This window comes from Ursus americanus, chromosome 1, assembly GCF_024610735.1.
Source record: "Ursus americanus isolate L20-20 chromosome 1, mUrsAme1.1.p, whole genome shotgun sequence".
NCBI lineage: Eukaryota > Metazoa > Chordata > Mammalia > Carnivora > Ursidae > Ursus > Ursus americanus.
In genome coordinates this window covers 51,410,706-51,437,220 of record NC_142127.1, presented here as the reverse complement: position 1 = coordinate 51,437,220, position 26,515 = coordinate 51,410,706, and the positions used below count along the sequence as shown (strand labels likewise).

Sequence of the window (26,515 nt, the reverse complement as noted above, 5' to 3'; positions counted from 1 at the left end):
ATAGACTTTTTTTTTTTCCCCGTTCAACTACCCCTCCCCCCCTCCATTTTTATGCCTGGTTGCACTGGAGAATGCCCTTGTAATGAATTGCTATAGCAACGTTCCAGGGCTACTCTTGGTTTTGGTCCTTTTTCCTGTGTGATTATGTGTTTATGTACAAGTGGGAGACTTAAGAGTACCTTCAGTTACAACTTTTTACAGTAATACCAACTTCCATGTCAGATGGTGTTTTGTTAGTTGTCTAATAAGAATATTAGAATTACTGAGAGAAACCGTGGTAGATTTTTCTTGAGGGTTATCTTGAACCTGAACCAAATACTAGTTCTTGCCTGGGTTATGTGTTTTTATGTCTCTCTCCTTTTGTTTCTGCAGTGTTTCCAATAGCCTAACATCAAACATTTTTACAACTGTTCTTTGGTCTCAGATGATTTTCTAATTCATCTCTTTTAGTGGTGTGCTGCTGATAAAATTTCTCTTACAAATGAATGGGCTTAGTAAAGGTTCTGTAGTTTGGAAATTTGGGGGGCTTATTGTGGAATTTTGGAAATAAATAGGCTTAAAATTGGTGTAGAGTTTTTCATAGAAGACTAATTATCTCAAGGTCAGTTTTGTTGATCACTTCTATCATTTTCTTTGCAATGATCTTAAACTAAATACTTTTAACTATTCATTCAATAAATATTTACTGATCTCTATGCCAGAAATTGTACTAGGCATTCAGATCATCCTCTGTCCTCATAATCTTACTAATCATAGTATTACCTTAGGATTGTATAGTGCTTTATAGTTTGTAAAGCATAACACTTTCTTTTGGTTCTTATGAGCCCTCAAGGTAATAATTTCCCCATTTTTAACATAAAATTGAGTCCTGCTCTAAATCACATACAATTCCATGGTTCTAGCTAGGACTAGAAGTCAGTTCTGAGTTCTTTCCTTTCTAGTGTAATGTACTCCCCTCCCCCAAGCATAATGGTAGCTTAAAAATCATGAAAGTCTAATAGTTTTCTGACTTGGTGTTTTCTCTCCAATTCCATTAAAAAATTTAATACTTAGTAAATTTTTTAAAACAGTAAATTTATTTCATTTAAAAGATCGTTTTTATTGCCTGTCTTTTTTGCTTAAATTATTTGTTGCTGTTTTTCCTCTCTCTGGGTTAGTGCTTCATAAATATTTCTTATATATGCTTTTCACCTTGATTTATTCAAAAAAGTTGAGATACATCATGCTATCTTAGGTTTGGGGATTTCCCTTCAATTAATGGCCTGCATTGTTGGGAAAAGTGGTACCACAGTTTATTTTTATTTAACTTCTGGAGAGGGGTCCTTGGGTAGTACTTACTCAGATTTGTCATTTGAGTAGCTGTATTTATTTTCACTGAATTTCTTGACTAAAAAACAGTTCACTGATGGTTGAATATCTGCCCTTACTACAATTTTGTAAAAAAGTAATACTTGAGATGCCACAAATTTGACTTTTTTTTAAGGATGAAAAAGGACAAAATGCCAGTATTGTAAAATGATCTACCTGAGATACTGTATTCTTTGGTATAAGTTGAATAATTGTAAATTTAGTGCTCAAAAAAAAAATTCAACAGTCAGTTCTCCAAGGTAAACAACAACCTTAAGAAAATAAAGATTGGATTTTAGACATTATACTTTAGTGTAGATTTCAGTATAAAGTATAGTTGTAAATATCTTTATTTAAAATGGCAAGAGACTGAAATGAAACATGAACTATTGCTCTGATATTGGGAAAGATGACCTAGGCTTATAATTCCTGTATCAGATAGAAGTTGAAGAATGACATGGAATTTCGATGACTGGTCTTTATTTTAGTAATTTAAGTTTGATAAGTTTAAATGTTTGTATTTAAAAGACGATTATTTTAGTTCAAGCCTACACATTTGTACCGGGTTCCACAGTTTATCTCTATACTTTAGTGTCTTCCGCCTTTCTTTCAGTCTCCTTCATTGGGCCTTCGTTTATCTTTATAAAACACAGGCCTGATTGCACCACTCACTTGCTTAAAAACCTTTTATAGCTTTCATTTACTATCTGTAGGATGAAGTCCAAACTCCTTAGCAGGATCTACAAAGCCATTAACTACAGGCCTTGATAAAAATGTCTAGTCTTGTTCCCCATTACTTTTCTCTATGAATATGAGCCTTTTCTGGATCCTCTCTTGAACTCCAAACTGTACATTTTTTTAGAGTTTCCTTTTGTCTGTGGCTCTTGTTCTTATACCTTTATTAATGCCTCTATCTTTCCTAGCTGCCTACGGTGAAGTCACAAATTTTATTCTGAGATTAATTTAAATATCTCTTGTGTGAAATCTTTTTTTTTCCCTTCCATCTTCTGTGTTTCCAAAAAGCGTTTTGATCATATGGCTAGTGCACACCACTATTCACATAGTAGTAGCATGTATGTGTATGTCTGCTTGGATAAATTGGGAACCATTTGAAATAGAGATTGTTTATTTCATGAGCTTACTCATATGCTTATTTCAGCTTGGCAGATATGCTCAAATCTCTTGAATCATTAAATTGTGGTTCATGCAGGGGCACCTGGGTGGCTCAGTCATTAAGCGTCTGCCTTCGGCTCAGGTCATGATCCCAGGGTCCTGGGATCGAGCCCCACGTCGGGCTCCCTGCTCAGCAGGAAGCCTGCTTCTCCCTCTCCCGCTCCCCCTGCTTTTGCTCCCTTTCTCGCTGTGTCTCTCTCGGTCAAATAAATAAAATCTTTAAAAAAAAAAAATTGTGGTTCATCCATTGAAATACATGCTTTTCAACTACGCATCTGCACGAAAATTATGTAGTTTAAGAAACTCTTAAAATCTTCTGGTTCTATAATATTTGTATTAAATTTTGTGGAATGGTTCATACTGAGAGAACAGCGTATGTCTTAACCTTTTTGTGTGGTCGTACACCTCCTTTGAGAATATGATGAAACCCTAGATATCCCTCTGTCCCCCAATTGCACTTTCTCAAAAAGTTGCTATGTTCATTTAGAGGATTCAGAGATTTCTTGAAACCCAGATGTGGGTTTTATGTTGAGAATTCTGGGCTAGATATGCTTATGTTTTCATTGTCTGGTGATACACAGAGCCACAGGAAATTGCATATAGATTTAGAAGGAAGTGGCATAGCAATGGCTTTATTTTGAGGGTGATTCATACAGGATCTCATTCCTCATATCTTTACTCTTAGTGGGAGACAAGCTTGGTGTAGAATTAAAGGCCTGACTTCTGGAGTTAGACTTGGCCTAGTTTTAAATCCTGTCTTGGCCGTTTGAGACCTGTGTGATTTTGTTTCTCAGTTATTTCATTTGCGAAATGAGGATAGTGATAACACCTACCTTACAGGATTGTTGTAAGGAGTAGATCATATAATCTTATAAATCACTATCATAGTACTTGGCATTAAACGAATGGCTCCAGTGTGAGGCATTACTTTATTCCCTTAAAGAATTTTTACTCTTTGACATTGATGTGTAAGATTTTATTGCTTTCTGCTTTCCTGTGTTGGTATTTTTCCAGTGTTGTCTAATCCATAAAGTACGAGGATGATAACTGAGAATTCTATCACGTCACAGAATGCACAGTGTATATGTCTATCATCTTACTGCAAACATAAATAGAGTAGTAGGTAAAACCATAGTCTGTATTCTCCAGCTTTTAGATTCTAGAAAAACCTTTCAGATGGAGTGACTTTGCCCTGGGCAATAATCTTTCCTCGTTAAAAAATTTTAAGGTCTCATTTTTTGTTTTTGTTTTTGTTTTGGTAGTTCATGGGAAAAGTAAAGAATTTGATGGCTTGCTAATTGAATAGCCTTAGCCAAGAGTTTACTCTGGAGGACATTAATGCATGCCGTGCAAGAGTAGCTTAAATAGTTTGACTTAAGGTTTACAGCAATAATACACAAAACTTAACTTTTCTAACTCAGATGACTTGATAACACTGTACTAGTTATGTTTCTTTTTTGTATACAAATATAATGTACCTAATTAGTGATACATATTTTAGTAGGTTATCATTTTTTTTTAACTCTTCAGTGTTTGAGATATTTGGTTTGAGCTGTCCATAATCTTTTCTAGCCATTTATACTTTTATTGATTTAACTGTATGGATTAGAGGTCATAGGTGAGGAATTAGAAGACCAGTTCATAAAACAAAGATTACTCTGAAAATTTTTTCCTGCTCAAATAACATGGGTTATCTTTGCAGTAACTAACAAAATTGGAAGTAATGATTATTATAGTTTATATAGTACTGCTTCAGTATTTGAAGTCTGCTGTGTTATTAAGAGAATTTTTAATTTCGGGTAGTAGAATTTCCGTCAGTTCTTAGATTTTTTTTTTGAGGACTGGTTTAAATATGCCACAAATATATATCACATAACATTTTTTGTTTTCTTTATCCAGACAGGTGATTTGACTTCTGCACAGTTAGGAGGAGCACCAAACCGATGGGAGGTTTTGTCAGCCACACCTACAACTATAAAAGATGAAGCTGGTAATCTAGTACAGATTCCAAGTGCTGCTACTTCGAGTGGGCAGTATGTCCTTCCCCTTCAGAATTTGCAGAATCAACAAATATTTTCAGTTGCGCCAGGATCAGATTCATCAAATGGTACAGTGTCCAATGTTCAATATCAAGTAATACCACAGATTCAGTCAACAGATGGTCAGCAGGTTCAGATTGGTTTCACAGGCTCTTCAGATAATGGGGGTATAAATCAAGAAAGTGGCCAAATTCAGATCATTCCTGGCTCTAATCAAACCTTGCTTGCTTCTGGAACACCTCCTGCTAATATCCAGAATCTCATACCACAGACTGGTCAAGTCCAGGTTCAGGGAGTTGCAATTGGTGGTTCATCTTTTCCTGGCCAAACCCAAGTAGTTGCTAATGTGCCTCTTGGTCTGCCAGGAAATATTACCTTTGTACCAATCAATAGTGTCGATCTAGATTCTTTGGGACTCTCGGGCAGTTCTCAGACAATGACTGCAGGCATTAATGCCGATGGACATTTGATAAACACAGGACAAGCTATGGATAGTTCAGACAATTCAGAAAGGACTGGTGAGCGGGTTTCTCCTGATATTAATGAAACTAATACTGATACAGATTTATTTGTGCCAACATCATCTTCATCACAGTTGCCTGTTACTATAGATAGTACAGGTATATTACAACAAAACACAAATAGCTTGACTACTTCTAGTGGGCAAGTCCATTCTTCAGATCTTCAGGGAAATTATATCCAGTCGCCTGTTTCTGAAGAGACACAGGCTCAGAATATTCAGGTTTCTACAGCACAGCCTGTTGTACAACATCTACAACTTCCAGAGTCTCAGCAGCCAACCAGTCAAGCCCAAATTGTGCAAGGTATTACACCACAGACAATCCACGGTGTGCAAGCCAGTGGTCAGAATATATCACAACAGGCTTTGCAAAATCTTCAGTTGCAGCTGAATCCTGGAACCTTTTTAATTCAGGCACAGACAGTGACCCCTTCTGGACAGATAACTTGGCAAACATTTCAAGTACAAGGGGTCCAGAACTTGCAGAATTTGCAAATACAGAATACTGCTGCCCAACAAATAACTTTGACGCCTGTTCAGACACTCACGCTTGGTCAAGTTGCAGCAGGTGGAGCCTTGACTTCAACTCCAGTTAGTCTAAGCACTGGTCAGTTGCCAAATCTACAGACAGTTACAGTAAACTCTATAGATTCTACTGGTATACAGCTACACCCAGGAGAGAATGCTGACAGTCCTGCAGGTGAGTCTTAAGTCATGTCATGCCATAGATAAGTGATTTGTTAACGTGTAGGGATATTTTTTGCTTTAAGGTGTTTTCAATATCTGGCTGTCTCAAAGGTGATGATACATTTCCCTACGTTTGTTTGAAAAGTAGACATCAAGGTGTCTTCCAGATTGTTCCTGAAAGTTTTGAAGTCAAGAATTTATTTCTCCATTATGCCATAAATTACATTTGTATTTTTTCCTTAATGTTATATATGTTTTCATATCTGATTGGTACTGTCAAGCATTACAGAATTTTTATTTGGCAGGTGAGGTGTCTTGGTTGTGCTTCTTGTGATGTAAATTAAATATTTTTGCATTATATTTGGGTGGGGAGTCAGGTTGGCATGGCGAGAACATGACACAGGGAGCCAAAACTATTTATGTTGTGTCACCCACTAGCTAGCTGTGTGATTGTGGCCATATTACGTTTTCTCTTGCAGACTCGGTTTTCTCATTTTATAAAATGGTTATTGAACTAGGTAACTATATCCTAGGATACCTTCCAGACCTAAAATTCTTTGATTCTGTGATAGTTTATTCTTCCAAGTGTGTAGTTTACATTAAATTGAACTGTGCTAGATACATTGTTATTGATAGTATGGGTAGAAATTTCAGAAGTCTACTCTTTGAATGTTGGCAGAAATTGAATAATACAGTTTAAAAGAGATGGTATCATCATTACCTTAATGTCGTTGATTTAGATAGTATGTTATTGAATGTTTTGTTGTGCACTAAATCCTTAGTACCTTTACACTTCTCCTTTGTATTTGGGTTCTTGTGATTGTACTACTATTATAACCTTCCACTAAGTCAAAGATTCCAAACTCTTACATTAGGACACTTGAATTTGATTTATTGAAATAATTCCTATCACAATAGAGATTACGTTTTTTCTTTAGAGAATTTTGTCATCTGTATTTAGAAAATTGGAGTTGTTCTAAAGCCTTACCAGATCTGTACTTGGCAAGCCTTTAATTGCATTTGAGCCTTCCGAAGCAGTCGTTTAGAGCACCCATTATCAAAGCATGGTCTGTGGACCCCTGGGGGATCCCTGACACCCTTTCAGAGGTCCTTGATGTCAGATTCCTTTTCTTAATACTAAAGTTATTTGCCTTTTTCATTGTGTTGACATTTTCACTGATGGTGGCTAAGATGGCTTGTGTCTTAGCAAAAATGAAATTAGTGGCACCAAACTGTACTACTAGTTGTTGTATTCTTCATGATCATGTACTTGCAGTTAAAGAAAAATGCCATTTTCACCAAAGAATGAATGACCTTGATGAGCCAGTCAAAATAGTTATTTTTAGGGGCGCCTGGGTGGCTCAGTTAAGCGTCTGCCTTCGGCTCAGGGCATGATCCCAAGGTCCTGGGATCGAGTCCCGCGTTGGGCTCCCTGCTCTGCTGGGAGCCTGCTTCTTCCTCTCCCACTCCCCCTGCTTGTGTTCCCTCTCTTGCTGGCTGTCTCTCTCTCTGTCAAATAAATAAATTTAAAAAAAATCTTGAAAAAGAAAAGTTATTTTTACTAAATCTCAACCCTTGAGTGCTGCATTTCCTTTTTGAAAAAAATAGCTTTACTGAAATACAATTCACATACCATAAAATTCACTCTTTATATAATTCAGTGGTTTTTTTTCTGTAGTCACAATCTTGTACAAGCATCACCACTAATTTTAGAGTGTTTTCACAAAAAAACCTATGCACATCAGCAGTCACTCCTCATTTCCTCCCTTTCCTTAACCCCTGGCTACCACTAATCTACTTTCTGTCTCTTTGGATTTGCCTATTCTGGGTTTGCCTATTATTTCATATCAGTGGAATAATACATTTTATGGCTTTTTGTGTCTGACTTCTTTGATTTAGTATATTTTTAAGGTTCATCTGTATTATAGTCTGTGTCAGTATTTCATTCGTTTTTTGTGGCTGAACAATACTCCACAGTAAGGTAAATGAATAAAATGCAGTATATATCTGGTTGAAGGACAGTGTTTCTACTTTTTGGCTATTATGAATAATGCCGCTGTGAACATATGTGGACAGTTTTTGTGTGGGCATGTTTTTATTTGTTTTGAGTATAGACTAAGTAGTAGAATTGCTGGGTTGTATGGTAACAGTTTACGTTTTGAGGGACTGCCAAACTTTCTAAAGGGATTACACCATTGAGTATTCCAATTTCTCTACATTCCTACCAACATTTATAATTGTCTTTCTTTTTGATTGTAGCCATCCTAATGGGTGTGAAGTGGTATCGCATTGTATTTTTGATTTGCTGTTCTTGCCGCTTGTCTTTGTAATATTCTTTGTGATAAAATGGGAAGTATGCTTCAACAAAGCATTTCTGTTGTATACCAAAATAAGATGTCTTAAAAAATTTTTTTTGATTGTGCAGTTGTAGGAGTTGCAAGGTGAATTATATGCTACTTTCGTGAAAGACTGTTTTTACTTGAAAGAACAACTGACAAACTATGGTTATTGAGAGATTCATGTATTTAAGAGCAAATATTTTCTCAAAAAAAAAAATGAATTAAGTGAGCCAGTTACTTAAAGGAAAAAAGCCTGACAGTATTTGCTACCAATGGTAAAATACAGATTTTCCAGTGAAAATTAGAATTTTGGAAAACTCGAAACTATACTATGAATTTGATAGCTTTTACTAATAAAATACTCTTCTGATGAAATGGATAGTTATATTAATAAATGGGATTTTGGGGGGGTACTGTATTATAAAGAAATGTGCCAGCATTTGGAAAATCTATATGATAATTCAGTGAACCAGTAGTTGTCAAATATCAATTCATGTTACAAAATCATGCAGGGGTAAAAAAAAAAAAAAATCCATTCAGAGTTTGAGATAGACCAATAACAAGTGTGTGGAAAGTTTATCAATATGGTTTCAGGTTTTATACTGCAACTGATGTATAAGAAACTGCCATTTGCCAAGTTTGGTATATAGTATCAAAGAATGCTGAAAAGCAATCACATTACTCCTTTTCCAGCCATGTATCTTTGTAAGACTAGATACTCTTTCTGTGCTTCACCCCAAACCACGTGCTGCAAACAGAATGTAGAGGCAAAATATGAGACTCTAGTTGTTTTCTTTTAACCAAACATTTTTTAAGAATTTTGCAAAAATGTAAAACATGGTCTTTCTTCTCATTAAGCTTTTGTTTAAATTTTTGGAAAATAGTTTTTCGTAAAATGTTAATTTGTGCTAGCATGTAATGGATTTATTATTCTTAAAACAAAATTATAGTTTCTCTTATAATTTTTAATATGGTAGATATTAAAATATATAATCTACATGAACAAAAGCGTTTGGAGACCTCAGTAATATTTAAGAGTTTAGAAGGAGTTCTGAGACCAAAGTTTGAGAATACTGGTAGAGGGATAGACTTTCTTTTTTTTTTAAGATTTTATTTATTTATTTGACAGAGACAGCCAGCGAGAGAGGGAACACAAGCAGGGGGAATGGGAGAGGAAGAAGCAGGCTCCTAGCGGAGAAGCCTGATGTTGGGCTCGATCCCAGAATGCTGGGATCACACCCTGAGCTGAAGGCAGATGCTTAACGACTGCGCCACCCAGGCGCCCCGAATGATAGACTTTCTGAAGATACAGCTGATAGTTTTTAAGAATCAGTTTTTAAAGCTTAAACAAAATTAAGGTCGTGGAGATCTATACATGTTAAAAAATCCTAGGAGATTTATTTGTGATTTTGTGGATTTATGAATTAGATTGTTACAAAGCACCAAATACTTCAGTACAGTGATTTCTTTCTAAAATACTATCAAAATAGCAGCTTTGTATGAATTGGATACAAAATAGACTTTTTATTTATTTTTTTAATTTTACTTTACAAACTTAGTTTTGTGTTTAAAAAGAGGGAGAGAGTGGGGGTGGGGCAGAGGGAGAGACAGAGAAAATCTTAAGCAGGCTCCACATCAGTGCAGAGCCAAGGTGAGGCTCGATCTCATGACCCTGAGATCATGACCTGAGTTGAAATCAAGAGTCTGCCGCTTAAGTGACTGAGCCACCCAGGCGCCCCTAAAATGCACTTTTTAAAGTGGTAATTTAGTTTATTGAATGGTGACAAGGAAAGGTAAAATAAGGAAGCAATGCAGAAGGCCATTAAATGTGAATTTTGTCCCAATTTTAAAGGAATAGGGAAAAAATTTGAGAAAATAAAAGTTAAAGAGAATGAGAATAAATGCTGCATAGTACACAACAGCATATTTAGTAATGAAACCCAGGAAATTTTAATTTTGGGAAGAATTGGTAATAGGAAAACTGCCCCGTGGTATACTGTCTTTTTAATTGGCAAGAAGCAAGATAAATTACTTTAGGATGTGTCTTACCTGAAAATAAGAATACAAATTTTTTGTCTGTGTTAGAGCATAGTATGCTTAGAGGAAATGCTTAAAACTTTTACATCATTGGTTTGGATTTTTATATTTGGTAAGTATGGAAATAATGTAATAATTTTCACAATAAATGAGAAGACACAGATTTTTTTACTGGGACTCTGTAATTTCTTTGACTTTTTGTTTTTCTTAAGCTCCCCTTTAACAAAAATGACCTCTGCTTCAGCCTGTTTAAGGCAGTGAGTCTGACTCTGGACCCCTCCTCGTGATGGGTATGTTTAGTGCCTCTTACCCCTTAGAAACCAGATCCCCATTTTCCTTGGAATGTAGAGCAGCTCATCATGGCCCAAGCTGCAACCCCACTCACTGTTGATATTTATTTGTTTCTTTTTCACTGAGAAAATGCGTATTGATTTAGAGAACTTCTGTTTTTAATGTTTTACTTTGTCTACCATTGCTGTGTATTCGAAAATGGGTGGGAAGAGACAGTATGGGGGATTTATCTGGCTTTCCAAAGTTTTTTCTAGTCAGAAAATTTCCCCAAAGTTCAAACCAAGACTTACTCGGTCTCTCAGATTTTAGTCCTTTACCAGATTTTGTTTTATATAAAAGTACAGATTTATCCTTTAAGACTGGGCATATTTAAAAGTCAGGTGTTGAGGTAGGAAGAAAGATTTATGGAAATCATTACTTCTTTAGAGCAAAAACCTCATGTTTGGAATATCCCATTACCCTTGGAAAACTGCATAGTTGTGGACTAATTGGGAGCTGTGCTTTTAAAAAATTAATAGTGAATGGAAGCGTTACAAAAAGTTGGGTTTTTAAAACTTTTATAGTTAATTTAAGTATTGAAGGGCAAAAAGGAGAGAGAGATGTGCCAGCTACTTAGGTGTTTTTAGATATATTCTCTAATGTAATTCTTCCTTGCAGTAATCTTGTTACTATTCTAACATTTGGGTAGGGAATCTCTAAGGGATCAAACTGACCCAAGGCTTTCACAACAGCCCTTGGGTTTTTTTGTTTGTTTGTTTTTGGTTTTTTTGGTTGTCCTTGTTGTTTTTCTATACTACACTGATTTGATGTTGTGCTATTTAATTTACACCAATATGTTTTTTTTTTTTTTCATTTTTTGGAGAAAGATACTAGCCTTATGTATTTTTTTTTCATGGTAGGTGGAGGGAATGTCTTCTGGAACATTTTTATTGGCGATTCTAACAAAATAAATGTAATGGTTTTTGGTTTTGTCTAAGGAATCATGTCAAAACTGGCTGATTATAGAAATGTACAGATATTGCTAAAAGGCCAAACCTGTTTGAAAAACGGAGTGTATGGTGGAAATGCAGTCTTTTTAGAGCTAAAGAAAGCACGGGAAAAAATGTGAATAACTGTGATCCATGATGATTTTAAAGTGGTTGATAGATCTTTTAGCCCTCTTACACAAATAGGAGACCAATCTAGCTATTGTTTTATGTAGACCTTAAAGTTTTATTATTAAACATAACCTGAGGACCTTTTAGTTAGGTATTGTATAGTATACTCTGCTTTGTTCTGAGTTCTTCATGGGGGAATCTGTACACTGTATATGCGTGCCATGGTCTTTCACTAAATTAAAAAAATGTTTTTTCTAAAAATTTCTTAAATTTTTATTTCAGAGCTTGGGAAAATCATTCCTATTCAGATTTTCCTCAATTTTGCTCAATTTTTAGTTACTTTTTTTTTTTAAATAAGGATGACTATACCTGTTAAGTATTTAGGTCAGGAATTATAGCCTATTTAATTACCTATTAATATAGATAAAAGTAACCGCACATGAGGAAGAGCCAAGGATCAGTTTCACTACTTAAAACCAAACTGGAGTAGGGCTTCCTTGTGTTAAAGGAGAGCTTAAAAAAATGGTGCTGCTCTCTGTTACTCCAAGATGTGGCTTAAATGAGGCTTATACTTAACAGAAATGAGAAGAGGACACAAAGAAATAGGAGGACAGGAACACAATCTGTGATCAGCATCTGAACCAGTCTGAACCATTGAACTGTTAGCTCAGTGTCTGGATTTGTGATATCTCCAGTATTTTCTCTAAAGCCAGTATAAGACATGGGTCTCCACTGGGGCCAAAGAGACTTGGTGGAAGCACTTGTAAAAATTCCAGAGATGGAGCTGTAATAGAAGAATTTTACTCAAGCCTGAAAACCAAAATTTCAAAATATATGATAAACATAAAATCTATGAAAGATAGCCAATAAAATCAATAGTTTGGAAATGAATTCATGTCATATTAAAGAAAGAACAACCTATTGAAGAATTTAATCAGTGTGTTTATAATTGCCAATGAGATAAAGAAAGCTGTAGCATTTTTAGAAAAGAAGTTGTAAAACAAGGGTAGATATGTAAAAGAAACAATCAGAAATCCTAGAAATGAGGAACACTTGCTTCTAAAACACATTGTTGAACATTTTAGTATGTCTGAAATCGGAGTACGTCTTAAAATTCATGCTGTGTCAATGTTTAATTGACAGTGCCTTTTCTTTTTTACTGGTGGTGGTTGTGTCTTGTCAACATTGTCTTAGATAAAATAGAGAAATTTGTGGAGGGGCTGGGGAAGGGAGGAAACAGGACAACTTTTAGGCTAGACGTAGAAAAAGAGTGAGTCAATAGTAATATACTAAGGAATTTGCTCAAAATAAAGTGTAGAAATAATGAACGAGTAGTCAAGACACTTGTAATACAGATTGAGAGCCACAAATGTAGGAATTTTAGAAAAAGAGAATAGAGTGGATGGCAGGAGAAGCAGTATTTGTTAAGGTAATGGATGAGAATTTTCTTGTGTTGAAGAAATATAGTCTGCAGATGAAAATCTTACTTCCAGGTATTAAGTAAGATAAACAGAAATAAGCTCATCCCTGAAATTATGGAGCAAGGTAATCTTAAATTTAGCAGAAAGAAAAGACAGATTATTTACAAAGAAATTATAGACCTGCATATTTGTCATCAGCCACATAGATCCCAAAAGATGGTTTAGTAATATCTTCATAGTACCAACAGAAAATAACCAGCCTTCAAGAATTCTATATGCAATTAAACTTATACTCAAGAGTTAGGATGTAATGAAGACATTTTAGTTCAAGGCCTGAGAGTTTACTATTCAAAGATCCTTATTGAACTAACTACTGAAGGATTAAGTGGAAAAATGTTTCCAGAGGAAATGAATGGGAAATGAGGAAATAATAGTGATCACAGAAGTGGCTAAAAAACTAAGTGCATTTTTTAATATTTTAAAAAGATTTTATTTTTTTTTATTAGCATGAGCAGTGGGGAAGGGCAGAGGAAGAGGGAGAAACAGACTCCCCACTGAGCAGGGAGCCTTATGTGGAACTCGATCCCAGGACCCTGAGATGATGACCTGAGCTGAAGGCAAGATACTTAACTGAGCCACCCAGGCACCCAAAATTAACAGTTTAACTGACAATAAAACACTTTTAATTTTAAAAGTTATAGGAAATTTCAAAAATACATAAAAGCAGAAAAATGTATAATGAACCTTAATGTAACCACCTCTCAGCTTCAACATTTATCAGTATTCTGTCAGTCTTGTTTCCTGTATTTCTGCCATTTAAAATTCTATTCCTGCTGGAGTATTTTATTTATTTATTCTTTTTAAAGATTGTATTTATTAGAGAGAGGGTGTGTGCATGTATGGAGAGGGGAGGCAGGGTAGAGGGGTAGGGAGAGGGAAAGGGAAAGAATCTCAAGCAGACTCCTTGCCCAGCACGGCCCTCCATGGGATTCAATCCCATGACCCCGAGATCAACCAGCTGGGCCACACAGGTGTCCCTCTTGCTGGAGTATTTTAAAGTAGAATTTAGGAATTGTATAATTTTACCCAAAAATACTGATGGAATGCTCAATGTGTGGTCTGGGAGCCCCTGGTACCTTTTTCATGGGGGTTTGTGAGGTCATATCTATTCTCATAATACTACTAAGACATTATTTGCCTCTTTTACTCTCACCTCATATATAGTATACAGTGGAGTTTTCCTGAGTCTACACAATATGTGATAACACAGCCGATTGAACACAGAAGTGGATATGAAGATCTAGTTGTTTCTAATAAGCTAGATATTAAAGAGATTTGCAAAAACTTCCTGTTTTTACTTTTTCGAAAATCTGTTTTCCATTAAAATGTTACTTATATTAACATTTAATGAGTTTGTTACTTTAAAATTAATAAATACAGCTTTAAAATTTTCCCAACTTTGATTCCTAATATGGTAAAATGGATATATATACTTACGTAAACAAAGTCCCTTTGAGGTCCTGAAATATTTAAACAAGTTTTCCCATTTTTTATAAAGACATAATTTACATTCATCCTTTTTCACGCATAATTCTGCACATTTTGACAACCGCATGCAGTTATGTAATCACCACTGTACTCAAGATATAGTATCATTTCATCACTCATACCAGTTCCCATGTGCCACTTCATAGTTAACCATTCTCCCTCACCCTGTCCTCTGCCAGATAGGTGTAATTCACACAACAAAAGTTCCTTGACATCTCAGCAATTTTTAAGAGTTAAAGTGATCATGAGTTTAGAAGAATTAAATGTTTGAGACCTGCTCTGATGAATAAGGATTCTTAAAAATATAAGCACAGTACCATTATTTACTATGCCCTAAATTTCTAGTAATCTTTTAATATTACCTAATATCCTTGCAATGTTTAGTTTTTCCCAGCTGATTAAAAAAAGTCTTTTTAATAGTCGAAGGGGATTAAGAGGTACAGACTTGCAGTTATAAAATAAATAAGCCATAGAGATGAAGGTACAGCATAGGGAGTATAAAATAGTAATATTGTGATAACATATGGTGTCAGATGGTGCTACACTTACTGTGATGAGCACTGAGTAATGTATAGAATTGTCAAATCAATATGTTGTACATCTGAAACTAATATAACACTATGTTAATTATAGTTCAGTAATAAATTTTAAAAAACTTTAAAGGCCTTTTTAGAATTACTTTGTTCAAAAGGATTCAAACAGGGACTGTGTATTTTATTGGTTGATGTGCCTCCAACTCTGTTTCTCAGCTAATGTTTTACCAGCTTTTCATTGTCATTTGGATTCATTATTTCATTAAGGTTTGTAAAATGGTGATTTTTCTAATTTTCTGAATCCTTTTGTGTTACAGCTTTGAATCTTCCATAAAAAACTTTCCCTCATTAGCTATTTGGTTACCCAAAAGTAGTTTGTACAAGAAAGGCAGGATAAACTATTAGATTCATTCCTTTTATTTATCTGGTTTTGGAATGAATTGGTGTCCTAGTTTCTATCAGAGATTCTCCTTATTTTTTTGGAATATCATTATGAACTCATTTTATCAGTTGTGTTTTAGTCTGTAGCAGTTATTCTTGGTAGTTAATGTTTATATTGTTGAAAAAGAAATGGAATGCTAAACATGAAAACAAAGGAATCCAGGTGTGGGTGAAGGTCGTTGTCATTTTTAGGATAATCTTTGTAGAGAATAGTTTTAGCTTTTTTGCAGAAATTTAAATTTTGATGTAAGTATCAAGAGAATAAAAATGCAATTTTTAACTTATAAATTGGGGCAGGAGATAGAAAATTACCAGTCCAACAGAAAATAGAAAAGGAGAAGAAATGTAGCAAAGGAAAAGAGTCATAGATAAAGAAATTCAGGACAGCTCTGAAAAGGAAACAGGAAAAAAAATACTATATTCTGTTATATAATCTTCCAGTCTTTTTTTCTGTGTATATTATATACTATTAAGTGTCTTGATAAAATTGAGGTTATATACATAAAAGCTTTGTAACTTTTTTCAAACAATGTATTGTGTGTATTTTCCCACAGTAGTTTTCAACATGATTGTTTGGTTTCATTACTAAGAATTTTTTTATGGATGTTCCATGATTTAACTAATCTTCTGTTGTCAGGTGTTTAGGTTATTTCTCATTTTTTTCTTGTTACATAGAAATCTTTGCTCACATTTCTAATTACTTCCTTATGCGGAAGTACTAGAAGTGGAATTTTTAGGTGAAAGAATGTTAACTAAGGCTTTTCTGTATATTGCATAAATGCTCTTACACCAGCGTTGTATGAGTATTAGCTTTTCCATACTTTGTTCATCCTGGAATATCATTTTATCAAATGGGCAAAATTTTAGAGGGTATAAATAGAATCTTATGCATTCATTTATTGGGGAACTTGAACATTTTTGCCTGTTTATTGGCTGTTAATGTTTGGTCAGTTGCTCTTTTTTTTTTTTTCAAGTTTCATATCCACTAATTTTTAACATTTCTTTTTTATAAGACATCTTTATATGTTAAGGACGTTAATCCTTCATTACCACTTTTTTTTTTTTTTAAGATTTTATTTATTTATTCAACGGTGTTAGAGACAGCCAGCGAGAGAGGGAACACAAGCAGGGGGAGTGGGAAGGAAGAAGCAGGCTCATAGCGGAGGAGCCCGATGTGGGGCTCGATCCTATAACGCCGGGATCACGCCCTGAGCCAAAGGCAGACGCTTAACCGCTGTGCCACCCAGGCGCCCCGTCGTTACCACTTTTTTTTAAAGATTTATTTATTTGAGAGAGAGCAAAGAAGCTCGAGTGAGGGAGGGGCATAGGTAGAGAGAGAATCTCAAGCAGATTCCCCACTGATCGCAGAGCCCAACACAGGCTTGATCTCATGACCCTGAGATCATGACCTGAGCTGAAACCAAGAGCCAGATGCTTAGCTAACTGAGCCATCCAGGCGTCCCTACTAGATTTTTTTTGAGCAAAATAATTTAGAAACCTTGAAGCATAGTTTTTCAGTTTAGTTTGTATTGATTTACGGTCATCTGATATAATTCAAGAGTTCTTACACATTGGGAATTTCGATTTATAAATCTTATATCTAGAAAAATACCTAGAGTATATTACATGCCTTTCAAAATAAAATCACTTTTAATGTACGTTTTTGGTAACCCTTGTTATTTTCTTAGTATTCTATGGAAATATAGCACTCACACATCCATGAGTAATTCTTTGAAGATGATACTCAAAGCAGTCTCATATCTATTTAACATTGGTAAATATAATAGCAGTATTGTTCTGATGTAACTATGCAGTTTAAATCATGGAATATTGTAGAGGTCAACTAATTCAACTCATTAGATACATGTGTTTTTTTTGTTTTGTTTTGTTTTTTTTGAGAGAAAGAGCACACACATGCATATGCATGCAGAGGCAGAGGCAGAAGGAGAGGGAGAGAATCTCAGGAGGTTTCACACTCAGGGTGGAACTGGGTGTGGGGCTTGATTTCATGACCCAGTGACCCGAGCCAAAATCAAGAGTTAGAGGCTTAACTGACTGAGCCACCCAGACGTTCCTCATTAGATGCATCTTTAACAAATGGCTGCTCATGTCTATTTTTAAATATTTTTTTATTTTTTTTAAATAGTATATTCAGTCTGTTATTAACCAAATTTATTCCATAACATAGCCAGTAATAATAATGCAAATTAGAATTCTGGATATACACAACAGAATGGAAATCACCTAATGTGTGATTTTTGTTAGTATGCTTTCACTGATACAGTGTCATATTTTAATCTAAGAGAATAACTTTATTAAAGCTAGTCTCTGAAGTACTTGGTCATTTTAGTGGTTCTTGGGATAGTTTTTGTATTCAACTTTACTTTATGAGGGCATTTGATGTGTGATGCTTTTCATAAATCTCATAAATTCTCCTGATAAATAGTAACATAATCCCCCAGCAACCTAGATGAGAGCAATCTGTCATCATTCATTCAGTCAACAGATGTTTGAGGGTATGCTAAAGTGTTCCAGGTAATGTTTTTTAGGTTCTTGAAATAGTAAAGAGACAGAATTCTCACTCATGAATTTTGTGTTTTAGTGGATGAAGACAAATAGAGTAATTTTAGATAGTGTTATGAAGAAAATAGAGTAGGGTTATGGAATAGTAGGGAACATGGAAAAACTATGGAGGATGGTGGTTATTTTAGGTAGGATATTTGGGAAATACCTCCTTATAAGGAAATGGAATTAAAGTACAGATCTGAACATTAAGAAAGACACCTGTTATTGAGATCTAGAGGAAAGAGTATTCCTGGAAGAGGGAATGAACTAAGATAGCTGGAGCTTAGTGAATGAGAGGTGTTGGAAGATGAGATTGGAAGTAGGCTGGGGCCAGATGATACAGGCCATGGTAAGCTATTTGGATTTTTTTTTTTTTTTTAAGATTTTATTTATTTATTTGACAGAGATAGAGACAGCCAGCGAGAGAGGGAACACAAGCAGGAGGAGTGGGAGAGGAAGAAGCAGGCTCATAGCAGAGGAGCCCGATGTGGGGCTCGATCCCATAATGCCGGGATCACACCCTGAGCCGAAGGCAGACGCTTAACCGCTGTGCCACCCAGGTGCCCCGCTATTTGGATTTTTATTTATCTTTTTTTTTTAAGATTTTATTTATTTATTTATTTAAGATTATTTATTTATTCCAGAGAGACAGCGCTGTGGGGAGGGGTGGAGGGAGAGAGAGTCCCAAGCCGACTCCACGCTGAGCACGGAGCCCACAGATGTGGGGCTTGACTCATGACCCTGAGATCACAGCCTGAGCCAAAACCAAGAGTCAGATGCTCAACCCCGACTCCGCCACCCAGGCGCCCCTTAAAGGTTTCATTTTTAAGTAATCTCATCGTGGAGCTCAAATTCACCACTTCAAGATCAAGAGTCCAATGCTCTACCAACTGAGCCAGCCAGGCACTCCTATTTATCTTTTTAATAATAGGAAAATACCAGAGGATTTTGAGTATGGAAATGACACCATTTTATTTATGTTTTCAAAAGATCCCTCTGGCAGATCCTTGTGACAGATGGGGATGGGGTGGGGTGGGTGGGCGTTGGGATGGCAGAAGTCAGCGCAAGGCTAGTGTAATAATCTAGGCAAAAGAGGATACTGAATTTGGCTAGGCTAGTAATAAGGAAAGTCTGGGGAAGTGTGGAGTAAAGGGAGAATTAGGACTTCTGTTTTGGCTTTGTTAAATATGAAATGCTTATTAGATATTCAGGTGGATGGTTCCGGTAAACAGTTGGATACTCTTGTTTGGGCTAGAGATAAAATTTTGGGAGTCATTAATGTAGATAGATGTGACCGGATGAAATCTTATTTGGCTGCATGATAAGCTTGACAGGGAACTTTAAAAAAATGCCAACAACTTGTGTTCACCCTTTTCCCAATTCTAATTTAATTGCCCTGCATGAAGTTTAGGAAAGATCTATTTTAAAAGTCCCCAGGTGATTTTGAGGTGCAGCTGGCTTGGAAATTAATAATATAGTAGAGACAGAATGTAGAGAAGAGAGTATAGTGTCATTCTGAGCTTACAGTTATTTTTCTAGATTTTTTAAATGTACTGTTGAACACAAATCAAAGGTAACAGTGCATATGAGGAGGTTAAACAGCATGAGTGAGAACTGGCAGACAATAAGATTTGTTGGAACTCTAGATACTAGAATTCTCAAACACAGACCAACACAAACTGTTTACTATGGTCTAGGAGATAAAAGCCAATCTTGAGCACTTTGTTTAACAGAGTTAGAGACTATAACAAAAATGACATAGCAGATTTGTAAAAGAACCAAATAGAAATTTAGTAACTGAAACTTAAAACAGCCAAAATTGAGGGAAATCCTTGGAGCTGAATCCCATACGTTTTAGCATTTAGGGAGTGAGAATTAGAGGGGGTGTCAGCAAAGGAAATAGAAGTAACTTCCAGGAGAGAGTGATATCCAGGAAGCCAAGTGAATATTAAGAATGGAGGAGAGAGTTCGTAACTTTTCAGATACTGTGAGAGGGTGTTTAAGATGATAGAGAAATGAGATTCTGGTTATTGGTGACAAGTGGTTTCAATGGAGTGCTGGTGAGGAAGGCCTGAATAGAATGACTGAAAAGGAGATTAAGGGAAGAGGAAGTAGCGATAGTAATTACAGACTAATATTTTAAGGGTTTTTTCTGTTAAGAGGAATTTTGAAATAAGAGATGGTAGCTGGAGGTGGACTTGAGGTCGAGACATTCTTGTGAATGTCTCAATAAAGAATGAGAAATTGATGATGCAGAAAGAAGGTATAATAGAGGAAAATTTTTAAGAGGGAAAGCAAGATGAAATACAGTTCACAAGTATAAGGGTTGGCCACTGATAAAAGTAGGGATAATTATGTTTTAACACAAAGGGCATAAGATAGAGCTTTGCAGATGCAGATGTGGTGGTTGGAAGATGAGGTAATTCTTGTTATATTGCTTCTAATTTCCTTTTGTAATAAGAAACAAGCTGAGATGGAAGAGGAGGTCAGGTGATAGAAATTTAAGAAGGAAGAAGATATGAAATGTCATCTGAGAGAATTGGAAAGTAAAATTACTGATGAAATGTAGAATTGCAGGGTTTACTGGGTCCCCACTTGAGTAATTAGCACAATCGTGTTTTTTTTTTTTTCTCCTCCAGTACTCTTAGCAGCTTGGATGCTGATGCAGAGTTAACTCTTCTCTGTTTCCTTGTAGAAAGTTGTAAGTCCTTTTGGTTTTATCTCTGCCATGTTTTTGTGACCTATTCTTCTCCATTCTCATATTGTTAGTCTGGGTTTTACTGTTTTAGGTTATCGTTTATAGCATTTAATCTTTTTTCATGCCTCAGTCTTCCCCAGTGCATTTAAAATTCTTTTAAAAAAATTATTTCTTGAATAAGCAATAACTGCACAAGGCACAAATTCAGAAAGTATAAAAGGATAATTATAAAAAAGTTAGTTTTCTTCCCTCCTTATTTTAATCCCTCAATTCCCTACCCTAGAAGTAGCCATCATTACCAGGGTTGTTTTTTTGTTTGTTTGTTTAAGTTTGTTACTGAAGTATAGATGCCATCTTTTTTTTTTTTTTTCAGCATGTGGACTATCTCTAGTGGAAGGATACTTTTACAAACATTAACATACCTATATGTTCTCTGCCATTCTTAGAATTTTATATACCCATTCTGCATTTGAAATTTTTATGGTGGATCTCTTAATACTATAAATCTCTCACGTTCTTAGCAGTGGCAGTAACAGTATTCTATTGAACGGATACTTTGTCATTTATTTAATAAGATCGTTATTGATGGGTATTTATTTTCAGTCATACTTAAATAATATTGCTATGAATATCCTTATATACATGTATTCTTTTTTCCCTTAGAGAAAGTATATATATACATATCTAGATGCAAAATTCCTGGGTTAGAGATTACAGTATATGGATTTTAAATTTTGGAAAATACTGAAAATTGTTCCAATATATTATTTACATAAGTTCTCTTCCCTAAAAACAAGTCGCGCTGTTGCTTTCCTTAAAATCTTCACTGACTTCTCTATTGCCTTTATTTATTATTTATTTCAACTGTATTTAGGTATAACTGATATGTAAAATTGTGTTCTATTGCCTTTAAATTGAAGTCTGTTGAGTTCACAGATATTTAGAGAGTTCCTGCTGTGCCAGATTTTGGGGATACCAAGATGCACTAAAGTTGTTCATAATCTAACAGGTTAGACCAGGGTTTCTCAGTATCCACATCATTGATATTTTGGGCCTGATGATTGATTGTTGTCGGGGTCTCCTGTGCATTTATTTTGTAATTTTTTAAAGTTCATTGTCGGGATCTCCAGTGCATTTTATTTGTAATTAAAAAAAAATTTTTTTTTATATTTTTAAAAGATTTTATTAACTTATCAGAGAGAGAGAGCACAGGCAGGGGGAGCGGCAGGCAGAGTAGGCAGAGGGAGAAGCAGGCTCCCCTCTGAGCAAGGAGCCCTATGTGGGACTCATCCCAAAACCCTGGGATTATGACCTGAGCTGAAGGCAGACGCTTAACCCACTGAGCCCCCCAGGCGTTCCTCTCCTGTAGAACCATTTGGGTTAGCAGACACGTAGAAGATTGTAATATAACATAGTAATGGTATACTAACATTGAACTACAGTACTTTAGGAGCAGAGAGGAGTAGTAACCTTATGGTTGACATCTTTAAAGGTTTAATTTAGGTGCTACCTTGTCCCATAGGCTTTTGTGACTCCTGCCTCCTTTAAATTACTGCTTGTTTAATAGCATCTATTTCCATCGTTTTGTATTATAGTTAACATGTTTTATCTTCTTTTGGAATTCATCAGTCATTTCTTACTCATTTCTTTTTTTTTCCCCCTAGTGTAGAATGTATCTTTATTTTTTTAAATTTGAATTCTTACTCATTTCTTATTCATTTCTACCTCTGCTTTTATTGAGAATGAATAAATGAAGAAATATCAGTAGTAGATACAGAGTAAATGTAGATTTGTGTGGTAGTATATAAGGTAAATTTTACCTGTTTGCTTCTGAAATAATTAATTTTGTTCAGATCTTTGGGATGCATGGTACCTGTTTATTTTATACCACTCTGAGTTGTGTAATTTTGTTAAATTTGTAGCTTTTCAAAGACTCGACATTTAGAATTATGTTTCAGAAATCAGCCTATAAACCTGTGGGGGGGAAAGCCAAGAGAAGCAAAAGGAATTTTAGATTTAGTCGTGCCTGAGTGTGAGGGAGTTTAGAAGAATTAAATGACTTTGCCTGAAGTCTTTTTTTTTTTTAACACTGTAGGTTTTGTGTATTCTAAGAATAACATGATTAAAGATTTTAAAAATACAAGTTCTGTATCTTCAGCAGTGCATACTGAAGTATTTGTGGATGAAATGTTGTATCTGGGATTTGTTTCAAAATAATATGGAGGCAGTGTAGATATAGAGAAACAGAATTGTCCCAGAGTTGATTGTTGAAGTTGGGTGATGGGTACATTGGGGTTTATTATATTGTTCAATTTTGTATATATTTGAGGTTTCTTTACTAAAAAGTTTTTGGAAATGTAGGTCTTGTTCTCTCCTGTTTTCGATTAGGGGATATTTTGGATGGCTAAGTTGTTTTTTGGTGGTTTGTTTGTTTTTGGATTGCAAAGTTTCTAAAAAAGAAATTAATATATAAGACTGGACTTAATTTTCGTGTCAAAATTCCCATGATTTTGGGTTACTGAACCTTGTTCAAAATAACGGCTTAGACAGGGTGTGAGAAATACTTAGTTGTCTCATAAGTGTCACACTATTTCAGTTATACAGGAATAAAGTAAGGAAGTAAGAATGCTAGACATTTCAAAAAAACAAATCCACAGGATTTGTTGATTAGCTATTGGAATAAAAGATTAGTCCTTTGTTTTAAAAAAGGTCATATCATTGGCAGAGTTGGGAAGGGAAACTGATCTGGGGGAAGCAAAGGGAAAGCAGTTTTTGTTTTGTTTTGTTTTGAAGATTTTATTTATTTATTTGAGAGAGAGAGAGGGAAAGGGGAGAGGGGAGAAGCAGACTCTGAGCTGAGCAGGCAGCCCCTATGAGGGGCTTCATCCCAGGACTCCAGGATCATGCGTGACCTGAGCCAAAGGCAGACGCTTAACCCACCCAGGCACCCAGGCGTCCCGGGAAAGCAGTTTTAATGGATTGGATTTGTAGTTCTAGGTTGAAATGACTGTCGGTAGTAGAGATAAAGGACTGAAATTCTGTAGAGGTGATGGACATGAAGTCACGAGGGTAGACAAAACTGAACAAGAGAGTTATAAAAAGGAAGGTGTTTGGGGAGATTTTTAGGGATGGGGAATATAAATTAGCTGATTGTTAGCATCAATAGAACATGCAGAAAAACATGTATATTTTCTACCATTTCTAGGATATTTTTGTAGGATTATAAAGTTTTAGGGGGTGAGGGGCGCCTGGGTGGCTGGAAGTCGGTTAAGTGTCTGCGTTGGGCTCAGGTTATGATCTCCAGGTGCGGGGATCGAGCCCCACCTCAGGCTCCCTGCTCAGCAGCGTCCCTCCCCCTCTGCCACTCTCCCTTACTTGTGCTTTCTCTCTCAAATAAATAGAAAAATTTTTTAAAAAATAAAGTTTTAGGGAGTGATAACTTCTTTGGGTAGCAGAAAGACAGGTATTTATCTGTCTCCTGATTTCTGGCATCAGAAAATTTAGTTTGGACTCCATGGATTTGGTTTCGGATGTTTTGTTGGTTGGGATTTGGCTTTGCCTGATTATTTTATCTCAGAAAAGCATCCACATGGATTGCTTATCAGTTCTGTTACCACCTTTGCTTTATTTAAAAGAGCTTATTTTATTCTAAACTCTGAATTAATAAGTTAGAACACTAGACTTCAAAACAAAGATTTTATAAAGAGGAGTTAAATGCTCTATGAAACCAGTCCACATACATACTGGTTCATTTATTACCTAAGCAACATTTGCTATCTTATTTACATAAGCCCCTCCTTGTGATGCTTTTTTATTGCCTACTACATATAACTCACTGTGATACTCGTTTTAATTCCCAGCATTTCATCTAACCCAGCCATTATCTTGGGTCCTCAAATATGCTAAAATTCTTTATTTGGATACTTATGTGAAGGTAGAATAGAATTTAATAAGCATTTATCTGTTGGATGAAAAGGGTTTCAGCCTTAAACCTGTGAAAATAAAGCGTTAGGCTTGAAGTAATACCTTATATTTTGGTTAAATAAATAGACAATTAATTTTTTTGTTACAGTGTTAAATGGCAGCAAGTTAACTTATAAAGATGATAAGGAAATCTTTTTGAAAAATGGTAAAAATATCCTTAGTTTCAAATACTATTATTTGTCTCCTAATTTTTTTTTCACCACACTTTTGAGGAATTTGGCGTTTCCTCTCCCATTTAGTTTTTTTTTTTTTTTCAGCCTGTACTTGTTTCAGCAGCTGTAATCAACTACTTAGGCTTTGTACAAGAAGTTAAAGAAGATTTGAAGTACTTGTTTGCCAAAGTGAAGTAAAAGGAATAGTATATGAGCTCTAGTCATGTTTTTTCAATTGCTCTTACCAGATCTTCAGAAACCTTGTTGAAGAAAAAATTATGTTCCATAGTAAAGAAACTATATGTATTCTAGAGTTCGAGTTTTAACTAGCTAGTAGTAGAAGTAGCTTACTCCTTTATTGTTTTGCATTTGAAGTAGGTATATATTGGCAAAAAAGAAAAAATTAAAATTCTAATTCCTTAAGACGTAATTTGAAAGTGTTAAAATATGATTTAAAAAATGGATATAGTAGTCATTAGTGCTATCTACCTAATACTTCAGCTTTTGTTTCTGGGTACACCCAAGTTTGGGTGTAGCCATTTGGTTTGCTTTGGCCAATGAAATATACCAGAGTGACTACTAGCCTTAAACCCTGAGTGAGGAAAGCATGCAGAATACCCTCAGCTGACGTGTGATGGACATGAGTAAAAAGATGAACACTGAGATTTCAGGGCTTGCTTGCTACTGCTACTTAATTTTGCCCTGCATGTCTAATATGGTAGCTACTAGCTCAGCTGCTCGCTCCCTGATGCAGCTAAGCACTTAAATTGTGGCTAGACTGAATTCAGATGTGACTAAGTGTAAAATACAAACTGGATTTGAAGATTTAGTATTGAAGAAAAATAAGAATGTAAAATATCTCAATTTCTATAGTGCTTACAGGTTGAAATGTAATTATTTTGGGTATATTGAAATATTACTAAAACTCTACTGTTTTTAAGTTTTTTTATGTGGCTTCTAGAAAACTTAAAATTATATATGTGATTTGTATTATGTTCCTGTTGGGCAGCATCTATGTAGCCTATCCTGACTAAAATCAAAATTGATATAGTAGGGTATGCAGTAGGGTGCCCTAACAAAAAAATCCTCAAATATGGCTACCTTGGTTTGGGATCAGGCAGCAAGGAAACTGATATTAGAGACTAGGAAGATGCAGTGCGGAGAAGCCATCTGGTAAAACTTGCCTGTAGTAACTTGCATTTTTAGCTTTATGGGATGAAGTTGGACAACAATTGTATTTTAACTGCCGTTGGCTCCATTTGACAAGATACGTGGAGGAAATGAGCTAGAAAATGATTGGCTGGTTTGCAAATAGAAATGAGAATCTATACAGAGGACAGAAATGGGGGATTTGTAGGATTGGAAGAAGCAACTGCTTTTCAGCTTCAGTCAGAGGTGAACTGAGAAGTCTTTTGAGAAGATAATTAAAACTGTCTAATGGCAGGGATCCAAACAAGGTTATGACCGTCATTTGTTGTTAAAATATCTGAATGGATTAAGGTGACTCAGAGTGATGGTGTACTAATTCATTTTGGGTAGGGTAAAGAGACTAAAGGTATGGATTCCCTACTAACCCCAGGTAAAGGTAAGCCCAAGGTACTCGCAGTTACGTAGAGAGAAGTAGACACAGTCTCATGTGACAG

General features: G+C 35.5%; 1 protein-coding gene across 1 annotated transcript in view; it reads left to right on the top strand.

Annotated features, from left to right (window-relative positions):
* SP3 (Sp3 transcription factor) overlaps positions 1-26,515 on the top strand; it is a 55,586-nt gene that overhangs the window by 5,079 nt on the left and 23,992 nt on the right. Inside the window, exon 4 of the mRNA XM_087861519.1 lies at positions 4,420-5,779. Coding sequence (XP_087717645.1) covers positions 4,420-5,779 — 1,360 coding nt within the window. The remainder of the gene's footprint in view (positions 1-4,419; positions 5,780-26,515) is intronic.